The sequence below is a fragment of the Lontra canadensis genome, unplaced genomic scaffold (assembly GCF_010015895.1).
Source record: "Lontra canadensis isolate GAN:19392208 unplaced genomic scaffold, GSC_riverotter_1.0 scaffold63, whole genome shotgun sequence".
NCBI lineage: Eukaryota > Metazoa > Chordata > Mammalia > Carnivora > Mustelidae > Lontra > Lontra canadensis.
Window position 1 is genome coordinate 8,118,527 of NW_022631057.1, and position 20,129 is coordinate 8,138,655.

A 20,129-nucleotide genomic window follows, 5' to 3' on the forward strand; every position below is an offset into this window, starting at 1 on the left:
CCCAGGTCCTTGTTTGAACCCTGAGCTCCCAGCAGGTCCTTTGAGTTTCTGGGTAATGCTCATCACACCCCTCCCCCTGCCCCTGGTTTTGTCCTCAAATTCTGGAGGTGGAGCTCTTGCAAGAGCTCCAGCCTTTGGGGGAATTAGTGGGGTACAGGGCAGGGCCTCCCAAATCTCACTCTCCCTAGCTCAGTGCAGGCACAGGACCAGCCACAAGAGACCCACCAGCTGTAGACGGGCCAGCCTGGGGTTCCCGGGAGGTCTGTAGGGATGGGGCCCTGAGGGTCTTCTGTCACCTGGACCAAAGGACCCAAGACTGGAGCCCTCACTCACACATAGGCTGGGACAAGGCTGGTAATCCCTGGCTGGCTATGTTGGCACCCACAAGCTTGGGGAACTAAGGCCTGGTGACACCCTGAAGGGCGGTGTTCTGAGAAACCCTGGGGTTTTCCAGGTATGGCCTGGGGACAGGGGACAAAGAGGAAGAGGGCAGGGTTCTGCACTTCTTCCCTGCTCCCCAGCTGGTTCTGCGTAAAACCCGAGCAATTAGGTAGAATTCTAATCAAGTTCAAGTGGGGAAAAAATGTAGATATATAGAGATGTGTATGTGTAGTACGGAGTACATATGTGTAGATATCTGTATAGTAGAGACTACATAAATATCTGTAATATATATACATAGTGTATATATACATATGTGTACACACACATACATACATACATTTTTTTAAATTACAGCATTAAGGGGGTTGACAGGGCACCACACTGACTGAGCTTGGTCTGTCCTAAATTCTCAGAAAGTTCATCATTTCCCAAGCTCAAAGGGGCCACAACATAGGGGGAGGGGAGGACGGGCTTTTGGGAGACCCTGCTGGGGAAGCGTGGTGGCTAGCGTGGCACTGTACGTGGCAGTTCTGCCCCCCCCAGCCCCCCACCAAGTCACTATGCTGGATAGGGTGTCAGCCCACCTCAGTGTGAGGACAAGAGGGGGCTGCAGGGAGAATGACAAGTGACCCCCCACACACACAATCCAGTCACAACAGTCCCCCTCACATCCTGTAGACGAACCCACTGGAAAGTAAATCCTCCAGGTAGGAATCCATTTTTAAGGTCTTAATGGTCACACCTGAGAGTGAAGGAGTTTATCAGCTCTTTCCTGAGAACAGCTTTTCCAGAGAGGGGGTGAAGGGGTGCACAAAATGGCACCGAGGTCCTGGCCGGAGGAGCAGGCCAAGGAAGTGAGAGGCAGACAAAGCGGGGAGACGGGGCACACGGAAGACACAGGGCAGCTCCTGGACAGTCTCAGCAAGCTGGAGGCAGGCCCCAGGGACTGAGGTGCTCAGCTCCAGGCCTCAGTGAGGGAGAAACATCATAGGCATGTGGAGGCACCTGCTAGAAGCAGATCGCAGAGGTCCCGGGAGACAGCACCGCCCTGCCCCTGCAAGGGAGCAGGGCCTGGAAGCCACCTCCGGACAGGACATGGAGGCCACAGGGTGCTGACACTGGGTCCCAGGACCCGCTGTGCCTGCCATGGGACGAGAAGGGGGCGGGGCACACCCACCCCCAGAAGCTAGACTGGGAAGGAGTTGGCTTGAGTCTCCCCAACACTTCTGGCCCCAGGTCCAGAGGCAGAGAGGGAGCAGGGGTGCTGCTGGCAGCAGGGCCTGGCCTGAGGGAGGGCCGCCGAGATGCAGACTTGCGGGTGTGTCCTGGCCCGGCTCATCACACCTGTGGGGCAGAGGTCTGTCAGAAAAGGCGAGGAGGCTCCTAGGGCTGGGGGGAAAGGGGGTCTCTGGACAGGAAGGCATCCCCTGGCCCAAGGCCCATACCCACACTGGTCAGAAGTCCCAAACCTGCTTGTTGAAGGGGGCTGGGGCTTTGCAGAGCTGCAGGAAAGAGAAGCCAGCTCAGGGGTTCAACCAGTAATCTTGAGGTTAGGTCAAACCAGCCTGACAGCAGAACTTGGGACGTTCTGGGTACCAGGACTATGCAGTTGGAGGGGTGGCAGTGGGGGGCAGGGTCTCCCCAGGGCCAGGCCCTCTCTGCCCCTCACCTCGACATCCAGGGAGGAGTCTCCTTTCTTTCCCCACTGGGTCCTCTTGGTGTCCACCGACTCTTTCCGTGGATCCTGGTTGGGGACATCATGGGGGGAGAGGGTGAAATAAGGCTGACTACAGAGGGGGTTAGGATCCGCGGGCCCCTCCCCTTCCTGAGTGGGAAGACCCCAGACCCACTCCTCCTCTCTCCTGCCTCCTGGTGACAGGCTTAGCCCTCCCCACTTCACATGGTCTCCCTTCTTGGAACGTCTCCATTTCCCTCAGGGCTGTCCCTTCTCTGACCCAGGTAATTCTAACACAAAAGGCCCACAGCCCAAGATCTCAGGGAGGGACAATGTACCTGCGGGTCCTGATCTCCAGACTCTTGGGTCCTGCTGATCCACAGGTTGAGCCTGGATGTCACAACCCCTGAGAGCCTCAAGTTTTCCTGAAAAGAAAGGCCTGCATCTCAGGGCCTGCGGCCGACAGCAACAGCAGGGCGTTTTCTGACACCCTGGCCCAAGGACACCGTTCTGCCTCGCTCCCATATCCACTCAGCAGGGCCACATATACGCGGGAAGGCCCCCACCCGCTGCCACCGCAGGGACTGCTGTGCGCCGCTAAGGAGACGGGCTCCTGAATGACAACTCGAGTCAACAGCGGGTTCTGCCAAAACACACATGAAAACATGGAGCTTTCTAGTATGGCCAGGATCTGGTTCTGCATCCGGAGGCCTCAAGCCTAATCAGCATAAAGACACCTGGCTGGGCCCGAGCCCCTCACCTTCCGACTGGAGGCTGGTTCTGCTCGGCTCTGGCCTACCAGCTCCTTCTCAAAGAGGTGGCGCTTGCTGGCTACGCCCACGGGAGCCACAAAGAACTCAGTGCGGGACGAGCCGGGACACTTGACTGATTCCGATCTCTGGAAACAGAGAATACAGACGGCTGACCCTTGAAGGTGAGGCGCCCAGACCCCCACCCAACAGGCCGGTCAGGTCCCGAGGTCCCTCCGCAAGAGCCCTGCCCACCTGGATCGCTGTGTGGTATCGCTCCAGCTTCTCCCCTAACTTGACTGTGCCAGCCGGGAGCCTCATGCTGGCACTGCGGGATGGGAGGGCAGGACAGATCAGACCAGTGACACTTCTTTCCTCAGCCTGCCCGGAGCCTGAGCAGTGCCCACCCACCCTCTGGACAAAGGGAAGACGGCCTCCCTCACTGAATGAGACTCCAGTGACTTGGCTGAGGCGGAAATCTACTAGAAAAGTCCAAGGACTTTCCTCACCTCCCTAAAAACAGCCCACTCAGCAGGACGCCCCCAGGATCAGGAGTATTGGCCATTCCTCCCCCATCCTGTCACATCCACCTCACACACGTCTCCTGGATCTCCCTCCCCACCTCCCCCACCACTGCGACCACCTTCCCCCACTCCCTCCGCCTGCCGCCCCAAGCTCTCCCCCTCCTGCCACCAGACCATCCCACCCACCTCAAACAAAGCCCACCCTGTCCTTCCAGCTCCAACCTCTTGGGCCACAGGGCAGGGACCAAACTCCCTGGCACAGCATACATGGCTCTCATGGTCTGGTCCCTGCCTCCCCTTCTGACATCAGCTTTTCCCCACCCCCGCCCCGCTCTAACCCCTTTCTCCACGGGCATCTGTGCCAAGTGACCAGATAGATACCTCAGTCTTTTCCCCTCTGGGCCTTTACTTGTGTCAGGCCCTCTGTTTCGAGTCCCGCTTGGAAGTCAACTGCTCTGGGACGTGTCCTCTGCCTCCCGCAGGCTGGGCTGCTGCAGCCACTCTGGGAACACGTTCCTGTCCCTACACCACCCTGCTGGGGGCTCCTGCATGTTTACTGGTCCGATGTGAGCTGCCGTGTCTCATTTGTCTGTGGACCCCCTTGCTGCCACCACCACCCCAGGCCTCGCCCGGGACAGCCGGCCTCCACAAATGCATACGGGCAGAAGGACATAGCACAAGTGCGTGTAATTCCTAATACATAAGGACAACTGCTTCTCAGACCCTGTTTCCGTTTCTTTTCTTCCAAACACAGTCCTTAAGCGACTTGTATCAAAATTATGGGGCACAGGGATGCTCAGGGAACATGTGGATTCCCAGCTACCCCCTCCCCCAACATCAGGCCCGCTAAAGCAGGGGCTTCCCCTTCCCTGCACTCTTCATAGTCCCCCTCCTCCGAGGCTCTCCTCCCCCTCGCCACCCCAACTTCCTCTACCTTTAGAGCCCCACCCAGCCTGCCTCCTCCAAGAAGCTCTCCCTGATCCCTTCCCTCCCCATTCCATCTCCTTGGGCCTCCGTCACTTGTATCAGTCTAAGCTCCTTGCAGGATCTGGAGCCCTGGCCGCGGACGGCACCTTCCCCTCAGATACCCCGTGGCCCCTGCCTGGGAAGACAGGCGGCAAACCCTCAGCACACACAGGCTGAATGTGACCAGATCAGACAAAGCAAGAGCCACCAGGCCCCTGACCTTCGGGTTAAGGTTGTTTCTGAGTTGTCTTTCCTGGGGCTCATCTGAAAGAAAAAGGAAAGGCTCTGATGAGTGAGAATCCCAAGGAGGCCAGGGCCCTCCAGAAGGGATGGGCTCAGCTCTCTAAATACTTCCTCCTTCTCCTCCAACCCCCAACTAAACCTCCATTAAAGGCCTTCCTCTTATCTGGGAGACACCTGCCCCCACCCACCAGACTGGGTCAGAAGCCCTTCCTGTGCCCCACCCCACCACCACCTCAACCATCTGTTTTCCCACCTGCCTCCCCAGTGCCCATGAGCCCTGCCAGGCGGGGACCAGCCCTGATCAACACCAGGCCTCCAGCTTCCTCCCCAGGGCCTGGCACACATTGGGGCACCCGGTGAACCAAAGAACCGAGAGTAAATACCAGAAGGTGAGATCAGAGTCTCCAGTTTGTACAACTTGTAGTACGGGACCACAGGCAGAGCAGGGAGCTCTAGGAGAGCCGGACTGTTCTCAGCCCCTACCCTACGCCAGCCTCCTGGGTGAGATCAGGAGCTGATGAAGGTGGGCTTGGGGGCCCCTGCCACTGAACCCACCTGGTGCCCTCTTACTGCAGCTCTGGCCTTGCCCACTAGGTGGGGCTGCTCAGTCTCATCCACACCTGCCCTCTGGGTCATGAACCTGCTCTCCTTCAGTTAATCCAAGTCATCGGCTCTTGGCCATCCATGAGAATCCAAAACCCCCTCTATCCAAAGGATCCACTAGGTATCTAACCTAAGGCCTGGATAATAAATGCTGATTTCCCTGGCTTGCCCTCCAGTGGACTGGAAACAAAGGCGTCCTGGGCTCTCACCCGAAAGGAGATGGTCCTGGGGCTGGAGCGTTGGAGGGAGCTGCTGTAGGTGGCCTGGGTGGGTGAGAGTGTGTCCAGCTCTTCCTCATTGCTGGGGATTTTAACCTGGATGGAGTGGGGCGGGGGGAGTGTCACACAGGAGGTCTGGGTAGCCCAAAGCCCAAGCCGCCATGGGAACCCTGTGTGGCCCGGCCCAGCCCAGGAGCTACAGGAGGAAGCTGCCTCCCGCCCCTCCGCCTCTGCTGTGGGGCTGGTGAATACAGTTCTGTGGAGCTAGGCCACCAGACAGAGCTTTCCAGCAGAACTTCTGGAAGGACCTGAGGCTTCCCGAAAGGCTGCGGGGGTCCTGAAATCCAGGCCCTTGATGAGGACGGGGTGCAGGGTGGCAGGTGGTCCCTATCACACAGCTGATGCCCTTTTCAGCTGCCAGCCACCTGCCCTGTGTTAGTGTCTACTCTGACAGGGACCAGAAGCAGGCAGGGATAAAGGAAATGGCCCAAGCCGGCCTCATGGCCTCATGGCCTCTTGAGAGGACAGGAAACAGCAAGGGAGCCAGAGACCACCTGGGGCAGGACGAGAGGGGCACGTGCAGGGCTGGGAGGGGCAGGGGCACTGCCAACCTGCAACGTGATGGGCGGGAGGCGGGAAGTCACAGCCGGAGGGTCCGGCGCCCCCTGCTCCCTCAGCTTGGCCGAGGATGGGGGGGTCTTCTCGGGAAGGGCCTTTCCACTCTGCCCTGTGGTGGAGGTGTGCTGGCTTCCCCCAGAGGCTGGCTGCTCCACTGCCTGAGGCTGCCGTGGGGCGGCCGCCCTCTCTGGGGCCAGCTTTGTCTTGGTGGTCAGGGTCTTCTCTGACACCAGAGACTTCTCGAAGAGCGATGCTTTCTCAGAAACTGTTCTCCTTTCTGAGTCTGATGTCTTCCCAGGGGCTGGCGGCTTCTCCGACACACTTGTTTTTTCTAGAATTGACTTCTTCTCTGAGACGGCTCTTTTCTCTGACACAGATGTTTTCTCAGGGCCCACGGCCTTCCCTGAGATGGAGGTTTCCTCTGAGACCAGTCTCTTTCCAAGTACTAATGTCTTCCCTGGAGCGGGGTGCTTCTCTGAGACCGCAGGCTTCTCTGAGGCCTCCTTCTTCCCACCTTCGGACTCTTGGGCTGCCGAGCTCTCTTCCTCCCTGGCCCAGGGGCCGCGCCGCTCCCGGCTCAGCCTCCGCGGAGGCAGCGGCTCCACCTCCTTCTTGGGCATGAGAGGCTGCTGCTTGGCCTGCCCTGGGCCAGAGCCATCCCTTCCCTCCTCTGTCTCCGGCGGGCTGGGGGCCCGCGCAGCCTCCACCACCTGCTGCCTCTGCCTCCGCTCCTGCCGGGTCCTGAGGAGGGCCTGGATGTCCTCATCCTCATCTTTGGAGGCCGAGGTTCGTGGCTTGGGCACCTCTGCTTCCTCCACGCTTGGCAGTCTAGGCCAGAAGATGGGAGATATGGTGGGAGGTAAGAATCAGAGGGTATCAGAGGTGGGAGAGACCCTGGGGTGACCTGACCCAATGGAGAAGCTTCCAGGGCTGCCAGAGAGCGGGCGAGCAAAGAGAGCCCTGGCCTCCCCTACCCCCCAACTATTCCTTAAGTAAGGATGACTTTCACCTGCTTTACATATGGGGTTTCCAGGAAGTCATCTGAACAAAGCACACCATGCTTTCAAAAACAGCTGATAGGGGTGCCTGGGTGGCTCAGTGGGTTAAAGCCTCTGCCTTCGGCTCAGGTCATGATCCCAGAGTCCTGGGATCGAGCCCCGCATCGGGCTCTCTGCTTAGCAGAGAGCCTGCTTCCTCCTCTCTCTCTCTGCCTGCTTCTCTGCCTACTTGTGATCTCTGTCTGTCAAATAAATAAATAAAATCTTAAAAAAAAAAAAAAACAGTTGATAAACCTCTATAGGGTCCAACTATTCTGTATTCAGACTCAATCAACAAACACAGAACAACTTCTTTATAGGTGTGAGGCCCCACGCTGGGTCTTGGAGTTCAAAGGGAATACAAACAGTCTTCCACCCTTAGGGCTCAGATAAGACCACAGACTGGTCAAAGGTCACCCAGATAATGAGCGGTGGAACTGGGGAGTAGAACCCGGAGCTTCGGGCAGGCCATCCTGCACTCCTGGTAGTCACGTGACGGCCATGGCTCAGGCGCAGCCCGGGCGCGACCCAGTTGTCCCTTCCCTTGGGGACCCAAGGAAACAAAAGCAATATGAGGAGACCGTCCAAAAGATATCCAGCCCTTGGCCTCCAGCCAATGGAGATCCTTTTCCTCCCTCACCTTCCTGCCCTCCCTGTGGTCTGGGGCAAAGTCAATTCACTGGGCCTCAGCTTCCCAGTGTGCAAGCCAGGCTTGTTGGGCGGAATGAGACTCCTTCCCTGTGAGTGCTCACCACCACCTCGGCACACGGGGAACCTGCTGTCCCCCACAGTCCTACAATCCAGATGGCGAGAGTCGCCCCCATGTCCCTCCCCTCAGGAGCCAATCATGGAGGGTCAGAGGGACAGGGAGAAAGCGTGGGTGGTGGAAAGGGTTAAGCCATAGAGCCTGAGAGAGCCAGAGGAAAAGTTGACCCCGCCACTCCCTAGGTAAGCCATCTCAGCAAGTGGCCTGTGTATCTAACATGTCTTTGTGGCGTTTCTGCAGCTGTAAAGTCGGTTAATGAGGCCTCTGGCTCAGAGACACTGGAAGAATTGATTCTGTCCAGCAAAGCATCAGGGACAGTATGAACCCACAGAAGGGGTTCTGCTTCCAAGGAGGCTGGAGCCTGGTGCACGGAGCACCGTCTGGAGAGGGAGAGGACCCGAGAGCTTATCTTCAGACCCTAGGTCACATTCACCAGGCAGGCCAAACCTGCCATACGTGGTCTGTTGGGGGCAGCTACATCCATTCTGGTCCCCTGGGACAGGGAACCGGCGCCTCGCACCACCCCCCTCCCCAACCCGAGCACCTCCGGGCAGCCGGTGTGTCTCCATTCTGGGCGGGCTTGGGAGCCTCGTCGTCCGTGGTGGAGCTCAGGTTCCGGTGTCGCCGCCGGCGCTCGCGCTCCTGCTCCTCCTCATCCTCGAGGGTCCACTGCCTGGCCAGGCTGCGGGGCAGGGAGGGGGGGGACAATCAGTGCGGCCCAGGCCAGACCCCTGGACCACTAGACCCACAGATCCCCAGTTCTGAGCCAGACCCCTGTGGCACTGGGGGAAGACAGCAAACACCCACTCAGCCTGGCTGTGTGTGGGGGCTGTGGGGCACTGGAACCGGCATGTGCTATAAGAGACACGAGCATCCCCAAGACCTGATACAAAGAACAGACTCTAAAATATCTCGTTTATAATCCTGCATATTGATCACACATTAAAATGATAATGTTTGGGATATACTGGGGAAACGAGATATGTTATTAAAACTGATCACCTGTTTCTTTTTACTTTCTTAATATGTCGTCTATAGACAAACTGACAATTTTAGATGCACCTGGGTGGCTGGGTCGGTTACATGTCTGCCTTCGGCTCAGGTCACGATCCCACGGTCCTGGGACAGGTGACCCACATCAGGCTCCCTGCTTAGTGGGGACCCTGCTTCTCCTTCTGCCTCTGACGCTCCCATTTGTGCTTTCCTTCTTTCCTTCTTGCAAATAAATAAAATCTTTTTTTTTTTAAATGAACAATTTTAGGGGCACCTGGGTGTCTCAGTGGGTTGGGCCTCTCTGCCTTCGGCTCAGGTCATGATCCCAGGGTCCTGGGATCGAGCCCCACATCGGACTCCCTGCTTAGCGGGGAGCCTGCTTCCCCCCTCTCTCTCTGCCTGCCTCTCTGCCTACTTGTAATCTCTGTCTGTCAAATAAATAAATAAATAAAATCTTTTAAAAAAAATGGACTATTTTAAATGTGGTTCGCATCTGTGGTTCACATTACATGTGTATTAAATTTCAGCTAAAGGTACCGAAAGGATTTGGATTGGACCAGGGTTTTTTGTTTTGTTTTGTTCTGTTTTTTAATATTTTATTTATTTATTTGACAGACAGAGATCACAAGTAGGCAGAGAGGCAGGCAGAGAGAGAGAGGAGGAAGCAGGCTCCCTGTGGAGCAGAGAGCCCGATGCGGGGCTCAATCCCAGAACCCTGGGATCATGACCTGAGCCGAAGGCAGAGGCTTTAACCCACTGAGCCACCCAGGCGCCCCATGGACCAGGGTTTCTCATCCCGCGCATCACTAACATCTCAGCCAGGTAACTCCGTGTGCGGGGGCTGTGCTGGATTATAGGGGTTGAACAGCACCCTGACCTCTACCCACTCGATGTCTCAGCATGAGCCCGCCCAAGCTGTGACAACCAAAAATGTCTCCTCATTTTTGCCATGTCCCTCGGAGGAGGGAGGTGGGGTGGTAGGCATCAAAACCACTGCTGATGACAACCACTGGGTTAGACCTGACTCTAGAATCCAGAGTGGGAATGCAGGGCCTCCCTCTCTGGGGGTGGCTACGAACATGAGAGGATGGGCATGGTTCTGTCTGAAGGAGATGGATACGCTTGACAAGTTCCTTTTTCTTTTTGGATTCTTAGATAACATCCACCAATGGACAAGCACAGAAAAACCTGAGTTTCCCAGCAGCCCATGGTTTCTCAGCTGTGCAGAGGGGAAGCCCCACAAACAAGACCAGTTACACCCAGAAAAGATTCCAGTATCGGCCTCCCTTCTCAGGAGCTCTTTGAGTCTCTCTCACGTCCTAGAACCAGCTTTCACTTGTCAGGGAGCAGGGGGACTCTGTACACTCTACTTTGGGCTCCTGTCCCCCCTCCCCACTGTCACTCTGCATTCACAGGACCAGTCAGGGACTCTCACAACCAGTCACCCCCTTGCCCATCTCCTTCCTCACTCGCTACCTATCCACCCAGCCACCTATCTATCCAAACACCCGTCAACTCAGTCACCCCTCATTTCCCTGTCTAATCATCTTTTTTTTTTTAATTTTTTTAAAGATTTACTTATTTGAGAGAGACTGCAAGCAAGCAAGGAGGGGGAAGGACAAAGCGGGAGGGAAAGGGCCAAGCGGACTCTATTCTGAGCAGGGAGCCCAACTCGGGGCTCAATCCCAGGACCCTGAGATCGTGACCTGAGCTGAAACCAAGAGTCAGACGTTCAACCAACTGAGCCTCCCAGGCGCTCCCCACCAATCACCTTAAGCTATCTGTCCTGCCATCCTCCCACCCACCTCACTGCCAGCCCACCCCACCTTCCATCCACCCATCCTTCCATCCCAACCAAAGACCAAATACATCATTGCTGAGCAATGGCAATGGACCAGCAAGTCAGGAACGGGGGCGGGGCGGGGGGCTGGTTCACAGAACAAGGCAGAGTCCCTGCCCTAAAGATACCTCTATCTACCAAGAAACAAAAGCATGTCCCCCAATAAGTCCCTCAACCAAAGCACAGACATTACTCTGCAGGAGAGGGAATGATTACTATGAACCAAAATTATCCAGAAAGTCTCACAGACAAGACTGACCCTGGGTTGGATCCTGGTGGGTGAACAGGATTTCAATGGAGGTGACAGGGGGCTGGGGAGGACCTGGCAGGCCGGGCGGGAGGGAGGGCCTGGCCAAGCCTGAGGACAGAGGTGAGAGGTTTGTTGGGCAGGAGGATGTGCTTCACACAGCACCCCAGGACAAAGTCTGGGCTGGGAATAGCACAACGGGAGAGGCAGCAGAGCAAGCCCTCTCCGGAGCTTTCCTGGGACTCTCCCAGGACTACCTGGAGCCCTACAGAAATGCAGTGTCTGGAAAAGGCCTCTTCCCTCCCAGAGTTGCTGTTTAAGGCCTTCCCTCTGCCACCGTCAGGTGTCAAACCTGCTCTCCCAGCCTGTCCTGTGGCCCAGCCCCAGTCCTCCTGCGCCTCTCCCCCTCCTGCTGGGTATCACCTGCAACCAAGCCTCAAGTTAAGGAACAGACATGTTTCTGAAAAAAAATAATCATGCAAACCCATGGATTCCACAAACAGAAGTGCATATGAAATGCATCTCTGGAGCCTCCAAGGAAAGGTTCTCCAGGCAACCTCTCATAAGGCAGCCTACTCCACCGCCCTTGTGGACATCCCTGGCTTTCCTCTTCAAAGTTTTCCTTCTGTAAATGTAGAGGATACACCACACAATGGCTCCAATCTGTTTTTCTAAGCCCAACATCATGTTGATCCAACATTCACTGAACAAATATTTTTTTGAGCACCGACTACATGCCAGACATAGTCCCAGGGATGGGGGCGCAGCAGAGGAGGCCGGCAGGCTCTTCCCCCCACCTCCATCCCCAGGAGCACAGGGGTCAGGGGGTGTGGTCAGTGAGCCAGGAAATGAGTGCCTGAACCAAACAATGTCAGGAAGTGACACGAGGACAACAGAACCAGGTAAGGGGTAATGTGAGAGAAGGTGACAGGGAGAGGAGGCCTCTCTGAGAGCTCTGAGGAGCTGGATCTGGTGGCCGGGTGTCCCGGGAGGAGGGCACAGCACGTGTAAAGCACTGGGTGTGACAGCTGAGTGTTCAGGGCAAAGAGGAGCCAGAGCCCCAGTGAGGCCCATAGAGAGCTTAGACAGCGAGGAGAGGCCAGAGGAAAGGGCCTCATGGACCAGGGAAAGGATCTGGGTTTTATTCAAGTGTGCCAGAGAGCCACTGGGTAGCTTTACATGGAGGAGTGACATGATAGAATTTATTACTATTATTATTTAATCTCTCCGGCCACTGATGGAAGAAGAATTGAGGGTGGCAGGGGGAGAGAGGATACAGGGGTCCCTGTTAGGAGGCTCCTGTCATGGCCCAGGTGAGAGCTTTGCTGGCCTGAACTGTGGTGGTGACACAGAGAAGGAAAGAGGGATGGACTGGGGACACATCTTGAAGATAGAGCCAAGGGGACTTGCAGATGGGCTGGATGTGGATGAAGGTAGAGACTAAGAAAGAAGGAAAACTCCTAGATTTTTGGCCTGAGCAATTCCTGGTGCTGTTAGTGAAATGGGAAAGATGGTGGGGAGGGAGGCAGTTTGGGGAAATGTCAGCTGCCAGTGGGGGTGGGGGGAGGAAAAGTTCCCTTTCTGGCTGTTCAGGGTGAGAGAGGATATAGGTGCAAAGGAGACCAAGGCCCTGAGCCAGGGAGACCGGAGGAAAGCCAGGGCAGAGTGTGAACCTGGAGGGAGGAATGAGGTCCTGTCCAAGACCACTTGGGCGAGGGGGGTCGGGGAGAGACCAGCACAGAGTAGTGAGCACAGAGGTGCTGGTCCCCAGGAGAGCAGCTCGAGGGCTGGGGCCAGAGCCAGGCTGGACTAGCAAAGGGAGAATGATGGAAGGAGGAACCGGTGAGGACCAACAGGTCTTTGGAGGAAGAAAAGCAAATGAAACGGGACAGTAGCTACAGTGCAATGTGGACTCAAGGAATGGTTTTTTAATTGAGGTATAATTTATATACAATAGACACGATGTGTGTCTATTGTATATAAATTACATCAAGTTTTGTTTTCTTTTTAAAGACGGGCAAATGGGGGCACCTGGATGGCTCAGTGGGTTAAGCCTCTGCCTTAGGCTCAGGTCATGATCCCAGGGTCCTGGGATCGAGCCCCACATCAGGCTCTCTGCTCAGTGGGGAGCCTGCTTCCCTTCCTCTCTCTCTGCCTGCCTCTCTGCCTACTTGTGATCTCTATCCATTAAATAAATAAATAAAATCTTAAAAAAATAAAGAAATAAAAAATAAAGACGGGCAGATGAAGGAGAGTGGAGAGGATGTGAGACATCTGAAAATGAAGTGTGAAGATGTGGTCCTACAGGGAGAGAGACCACAGGAGAGGGCGTCTCTCATCCCCAGCATCCACTATGGCACCTCGCATGCAAGTGCCAGCGACTGTGGAAGGAACCAGTGTGACTGTCAACTTTCAGACGTGAGGGCTCTCCTCCTCCTGGAATCGCGAAACCTCTGTCTTGACGAGGACAAGCATGAAGGGGGGACAAATCCTGAGCTCCCCCAGAGACAATGTGCCCATCTGTTTCGAGCCAGGCTCTGATGTGTGCCCCCTCCTCAGCTATGCTGGCTCATGAGAGATCATCAGTTCATGTGGGTGAATGAGGGAGTGAATCAATGACCCATCTTCAAATACACAGAGCTCACAGGGCTCATGTGAAGGCCCATGAGAATCATGTTTAAACTCTGTGGTCAGGGACGCCTGGGTGACTCAGTCGGTTAAGCCTCTGCCTTTGGCTCGGGTCGTGATCCCAGGTTCCCGGGATTGAGCCCAACCTTGGGCTCCTTGCTTAGTGGGGAGTCTGCATCTCCCTCTGCCTCTGCCACTCCCCCTGCTTGTGCTCTCTCTTCTTCTAATAAATAAATAAAATCTTGGGGCGCCTGTGTGGCTCAGTGGGTTAAAGCCTCTGCCTTCGGCTCAGGTCATGATCCCAGGGTCCTGGGATCGAGCCCCACATCGGGCTCTCTGCTTAGCAGGGAGCCTGCTTCCTCCTCTCTCTGCCAGCCTCTCTGCCTACTTGTGATCTCTGTCTGTCAAATAAATAAATAAACAAAATCTTTTTTAAAATAAATAAATAAATAAATAAAATCTTTGAATTAATTAATTACTTCTGTGGTCAAAGCTAATGGAGCTCTGACCGGAGCCCTTCTCCATCACACCTGGAAATAAACACCGGCTTCTACTGGTTTCCATCTGAGGCCGTGTTTTCAGCTCTCCTTCTCTGGACTTACTCTTGCCCCCAATGTCCAGTTCGGGGCCAGCTCTTGCCCTCCAGAGTTGAGGGATCCATCCACTGGGGAAAGGGCCCCCACAAAGCCGGAAGCTCCTCTCTCCTGGCCACACCCAGCTGGGCTGGAGCCTCCAGGATTCCTCGGTCCTGAGCAACCCCGTTCCCACACACACTCCTCTCAGCCCTGGGGGGAAGCAGCTTATTTGTTTATCTCCAGGGCGGCCATATATGGAGAGTGATCTGCCAGAGCCTGGTCTCCTCGGAAATGACTCACCTCCCCCACCCCACTCACTCCCCAGGCCAGCCCTAGCCCTAAGACGTCTTCAGGGCTGGAACTTCAGGAGGTGGGACCCAGGTGTCCCTGCAGGCCCACCAGCTTTATGCCAGGACCCCACAGTTCACTCCCCAGCTCTTCCAGAATCATGGGGCTGCCTTCAACCCCTAGCAGAACATGAGTCACTCACCTCCACCACCTTGACCACCACCACACCCGGGGGCGGGGGAAGAAAGGTTACTGCCAATAACTCTGACTTATAAGATGAGGAAATGGACAGAACTGGGAGCAGGGGGCAAGGGTCAGTCCCCAGGAGGGACCTCAGCAGGTGCAGCTGTTGAAACCCCAATAATAAATATATGATAGCAGGGAGCCTGCTTCCTTCTCTCTCTCTGCCTGCCTCTCTGCCTACTTGTGATCTCTATCCATTAAATAAATAAATAAAATCTTAAAAATAAATAAATAAATATATGATAAGTAAGGACGTTAGAACGGTGCTTAACATTCAGTAGCACACAAATATTTGTTGAATGTGGTAAATAATAATAAGTCAATAAAGAAAGGAATCAAGAAGTGACAGTAGTAACACCTAAGTGCTTACTATAATGCTAGGCCCCGTTCTAAGTACTTTATAAATAACATGGACATTAAACCTCACAACAACCCCGTGAGGTAAGGGGGTGTTACCCCCATTTCACTAATGAGGAAATGGAAGGTCACTGGGGTGAACAACTTTCCCAGCATAGCACAACTAATCAAAAGCAAGAAGTGAGATTCCATCCCAGGTCAGCTTCTCAAAAGCCCAGACCCTTAACCACAATACCAGATGCCAGAAAAGAGGTCCAAGGAGGGCTGCCCCTAAGCCAGAGTGAGGCCCCACTTTCGCCACAGCCCGTCAGTGTATGTTCAGAGGAAGGCACAGAGGAGCCTGGGAGGGCCTCTGACCGCGTGGGATTCCCCAGCCCAGCGCAAGCCAGAGCTCACGGTGCAGCCTGGGAGAGCAGAGGTTTGGGGAAGCCTGTGGCCAACACACTGACCAGAACCGGGCCCAGAATGGAACATGGGTCCCACCACCTGGGAGTCCCAGCTGAGGCCATAGCCTTAGGCAGCCACCCCACCACTCCCTCCTTCCTAACAATCCCTTCCTCTACCTCCTGGCCTTCATCCGGGGACAACATCCCTCTCTTCGCCTCCATGTTGGGCCACTGTCCTCCCCAGTACTGCACTCACGCCGCTGCTATCAGCGGCTGAACAGAGAGAAGTTAGATCTAAGGAAGAACCTCCCTGCGGGAGACCTCAAACCAAGCTCTGAAAAACAGATCAGGGCTCAGCTGCTCTGGTTAAAGTAGGGGAAGGGTGGGAAGGCGGCCCCAGAAACATCAGTGGAACCCTGGGCCTCAAGGAACAGGACTGGCAACTCTTTGAAGTAAAGAGCAGACGGGAGCTTGACAGGTTGTATGACCTTGGCCCAGTCTTCAACCCCTCTGGAAAACAGGTCCCAGGCTGCCCTTCTGCACAAGGAAGGGTCACCATGCAGAGTCACTAAAGTCCCCTTCAGCCCTAATGGGCTAGGGAGAGGTGTCCGGGGAGGACGGAGAGCCAAGCTGGGAGGTGGGAGGGCTGCTCCAGGCCCAGGCGGGGAAATGATTAACCACTGGTGGCTCAGTCCCAGGCACCCTCAGACCCACCCCTCACCCCCTGCAGACAGGCCCAGCCCAGCCTCATCCGTCACCCGGCCAGCCCAGCAAGGAAAGGACAAGGCCACTGAGCAAGGCACCCTGCCAGCCTGCTCACCACCGCCCCCGTCCCAGGGCTGGAGCCTCTGTATGTCTACGATACTACACCAAGGATGGGTGGCAGGCTGGCCCTCCGCTCCCACCTGGACCCTGCCTGGAGCCACACCGGTCACACCCTCATCACAGTCCTCCCCAGCCTGGGAGACTCGGTTGACAGTGACTCACAGCCCTTTCCCTCCTGCCCGCCGAGGCTTGTTGTTCAGCCGGGGAGCAGAGCGGGAGCGGCCCCCTGCTCCAGGTGCCTCCTCAGAAGGACTGTTGGGAGCAGCTGTGTCTGCCCACGGGGCTCTGCGAGGGCTGGGGCCTGCAGGGAGGGCAGGCCAGGGGCTCCAGTGGCAGGACTGGTTCCCCAGGGTGTGCCTGGCACTTACCCTGGACATCCCGTGGGAACGCAGCCCCACCCCAGCAGCCCCATGTCCATCTGAGCAGTGGACAAGCTAAGACCAGACCCTGCTCCCATTTTTAAAGCTCCCGTGCTCCAGCCGCCCACCCACCACACACACCCTATACGGATCCAGGCACGCTCTCAGACACAAAACCACACACATCCCACCAGCCAGTGAGCTCCTGCCGAAGGAGTGTGTGGTTTGCATTTTTCACCCAATACACTATACTGAGGTCTTCAATAAACATTCACACCAAACATACTCAGACTTCTACAGCCCAAATTCAGCAACATAAGCATCTACCCACACAGACGTCTCCACACATGGGCCAGAAACATGCTAGCCCACACGTACACCTGCACGCACCCATGCAAGCACATGTCCGCAGGCACAGATATGCCCACAGCTAGGAGAAAAGACGCTCCCACATCAACCCCCATGCACACTGACCCACGTGCAGAGTCCAAGGTCTGGACCCCCAAACCCCACCCTCAGCACAGACCTTCCCTGGGGTGTGTCCAACCTCTGGGGCAGCTTAGGTTCCTTCTCCCAGGGCACTGAGTTCCTTCCATTCTCGGGGCTTACCTTATCCCCTCTCTAGAGCCCTTGCCCCCACCCCCACATGGGGGGTTATTAGGCAACTGTGCTTCGGAGCAATGGGAGGTCCTGAGGGTCTGAGGAGGTGGACCCCCCAGCCCTGGGAAAGATGAGCCTGAGACACTAGAGAAGCTCTAGAGCCCTTCTGGAGGGAGGGGAAGGAGGTCCTAGAACACTAGAGAATGCCTGAAAGCCACATTCATGGGGAAGGCCTGGGGAGGGTGCTAGTCTGCCCCTTGCAGAGAGAATCCAGCTCGGAGCCACTACGCGGGCCTCAGTTTCTTCTTCAAGGGCAAGATGGGTGCGGATGGCAGAGATGGTGGGGGATGGGACGAAGACGCTGGTGTGAACACTTCCAAGGGGAGGTGCAGGGTACCTACAAGAGGAGTCACCAGGGGTCACCGGCCACAGTGAGAGGTGCTGCCTCCAGGACAACCCCCAACATCCCAGTCTTATCCAACCCTGACAGGATGTCCAGCGGACAGGGATAAGATACCCAGTGTCCTGACCCTCTGACAGACCAGCCAACAAAAACCAAAAAACAAAAAAGGACTGAAGCACAGAGGGGGACAGCAACTATCTTGAGGTCACCGAGTCCAGACACCACCCCAAAATGCCACACTCAGAATCTGAGCCTCATGAGTGGGAAAAGGATCTGCTGCCCAGTGGTCTCTATTCACTGATCCCCATTCTTCTGACCCTCCAAAGAGAGTGCTGTCCCCACCCCTCGGCCCCAAGAGGGGCTGAGGGACACCTCCCCAGAGGCCGGCTCTCCTAGTCCCTACCAGAGAAAGTGGCAGCGGGGAGAGGCTTGGTGGTAACTCTTGAACACCTCCCCAGTCCCCTCAAATGTCCCCGCCACCCTACGGGGGGTCATGTGGGGGGCTCTCCAGGCCGGGGACCAGCCTCCCCCAAACACCCTGTGTGTGGCCTCAGTTCCGGAGGGGAGGAAAGGAAACCGTGGGGGAGCGAGAATGCCCCCTCCCGCCCCGGGCCCTGTCACCTAAGAGTTCCCCAGTTTGGCCCCCACGGCTGCCCCCCGCCCCGCACGCACCCCCGCCCGGCGTCCCGGCTTGAGGAGCAGCAGGACCCAGGCTCGGAGCCCGGCTCCGGGAGCCGAAGGGGGCCGACGCCGCGGCAGCAGAGAGGAGCCCGGTGCGGCGGCCGGGCGGGCCGCGGCGCTCACCTGGACAGCGCGGACCAGTCCTTCCTGCCGCCAGCCATGCCGCCGCCGAGCCCGCGGCCGCCGTGTGCGCGTGCAGGGCCGGGCGGCCGCCGCCTCACCTGCGCGCCCCTCCCCCGCCGCCCGGCCCAGGTAAGGTCACATGGCCGCTTATCTCAGCCCGCCCGGCCCGCCGCGCTCGCACCCGCCGCCCCGAGCGGCCTTCGGGCTGTGGGCGGCCCGCGCCCAGCCGCATTGATCTCCGCCCCGGCCGGCCCCACGGCGAGCCCGCGAGCGCCGGCTAGCTGTCGGGCAGGCCCCCGGACGGACCGACGGACTCCCGGGCCCGCGCGGGGTCGATCGGCCGCCGGCGGCGAGGGCGGGGGACTTCCTGCTCCGAACCAGTCGGACCAGCTCGGCGCTGGGCCGCCTCCTCTCGCCGGGGGCCGGCCGGAGTGCCGGGAGGGGTCGGCGGGCGGGGACCCGACGATCGGGGTCGGGCCGAGCTCGCTGCGGGTAAAGCGACTTAGCCCGGAGTAACCGAAGAGCGGAAGCCGAGCGGGAGAGGGGGAGCAGGTACCGTCATCTGGGGTCCGGGGCGTCGAGCGCCTCCCGGCCTGCAGCCCCCAGCCCGGCCCGCCGCCCCTAACAGGTTCCAGGAGAGGAGCCGGGCAGTGCTTTCTCTGTGCCGCAGACAAAACTACAAAACGCGCCCCCGTGCAAAGCCAGCCTCTCCCTAGATGAGAGCCTTAGATGAAGGTCAGCTAACACCCGAGTGCCCATAGTTCTGAAAACACAGCGATGTGGAAGGCACTGTCCTGGCTTTGCTGACTCTGGTCTTTGGGCAGGCGTGGCAGGCTGTGTAACACGGCAGAAGAAGCTCAGCTTTTCCCCTGGAAGGAATGAGCACGGATAACCGGGACTGAATTCTGAAGGCCTCTCAGGCAACACCGGCACCACCTGGCTCCCTTTACGTGTGCAGCTGGGCTGGTGGGGGCCAGGGGCTTTCTGCCCAGGAACCAGTCTCAGAGGAGCTGAGAGACCGTCAGTCACAGAGTGCAAAGAATCTTATCTCCCCTGATGGGCCAGAACTGCGAGGTCAGCAGCAGCAGTTCCTGCTCAGAGGGATGAGATGCAGCCCCAGGCACCGGGAGGAGGAGAAGGAGGGGAGACAGAACTGCCGGCACTCTGGCCTTGCTCCCCAGCCTGGCCTCCCTTTGGCACTGATGCAGGACTGATGGTGTCCAGGGTGCCCTCCAGCTCTGAGAGCTCGCAGGGATGAGCAAGCCCCCTGCTGAGCAGAAGCCTGGAAACACAGACACACAGCCAAGGGATCTCCTTCCCAAAAAGACCCCCTCCTCCAGGGAGCCTTTCTTCTTGGCCTAGACAGTGAGAAGTGGGGTTTAAGGAATGAGGGCTGGACTGGGAGCCTGAAGACGTGGCTTTGAGTTCGGATTCTGCCATTTAGGCGCCATATGACTTGGGACAAATCACTTTTGTTTCCTCATCTATGTAGTGGAAATAAATGATACTTTGCTTCCTTCCAGACTATGGGAATCAAATGAGTCAATCATTGAGTGTTGACGGCACTGGGGTGAGCAGTGTTAAGGTTGACAAGGGCCCCAGAAAGTTTTTTGTTTCGTTTTGTTTTTTTAAGATTTTATTTATTCATTTGACCGAGAGAGAGAGAGAGAGAGAGAGAGAGAGAGAGCACAACACAAGGGAGTAGTAGGCAGAGGGAGAGGGAGCCTGCTGTCTCCCTGGGGACCTAGGGAATGCTCTTTCCAAGGTTTGTCGGTAGAGGCACCTCAACTTAGGAAGA

General features: G+C 56.9%; 1 protein-coding gene across 1 annotated transcript; it reads right to left on the reverse strand.

The window, feature by feature from the left end:
- Positions 1–1,098: 1,098 nt before the first annotated feature.
- On the reverse strand, positions 1,099–18,653 carry LAD1 (ladinin 1). The gene is made up of 10 exons (XM_032878241.1): positions 18,332–18,653; positions 8,328–8,465; positions 5,974–6,808; positions 5,354–5,458; positions 4,519–4,562; positions 3,064–3,136; positions 2,820–2,957; positions 2,398–2,484; positions 2,054–2,128; positions 1,099–1,728 (listed from the first exon to the last, which is right to left on the reverse strand). Exons 1-10 carry the CDS (start codon positions 18,367–18,369, stop codon positions 1,723–1,725), a joined length of 1,539 nt encoding a protein of 512 aa, XP_032734132.1. The 5' UTR covers positions 18,370–18,653; the 3' UTR covers positions 1,099–1,722.
- Between the last annotated feature and the right edge of the window lie 1,476 nt (positions 18,654–20,129).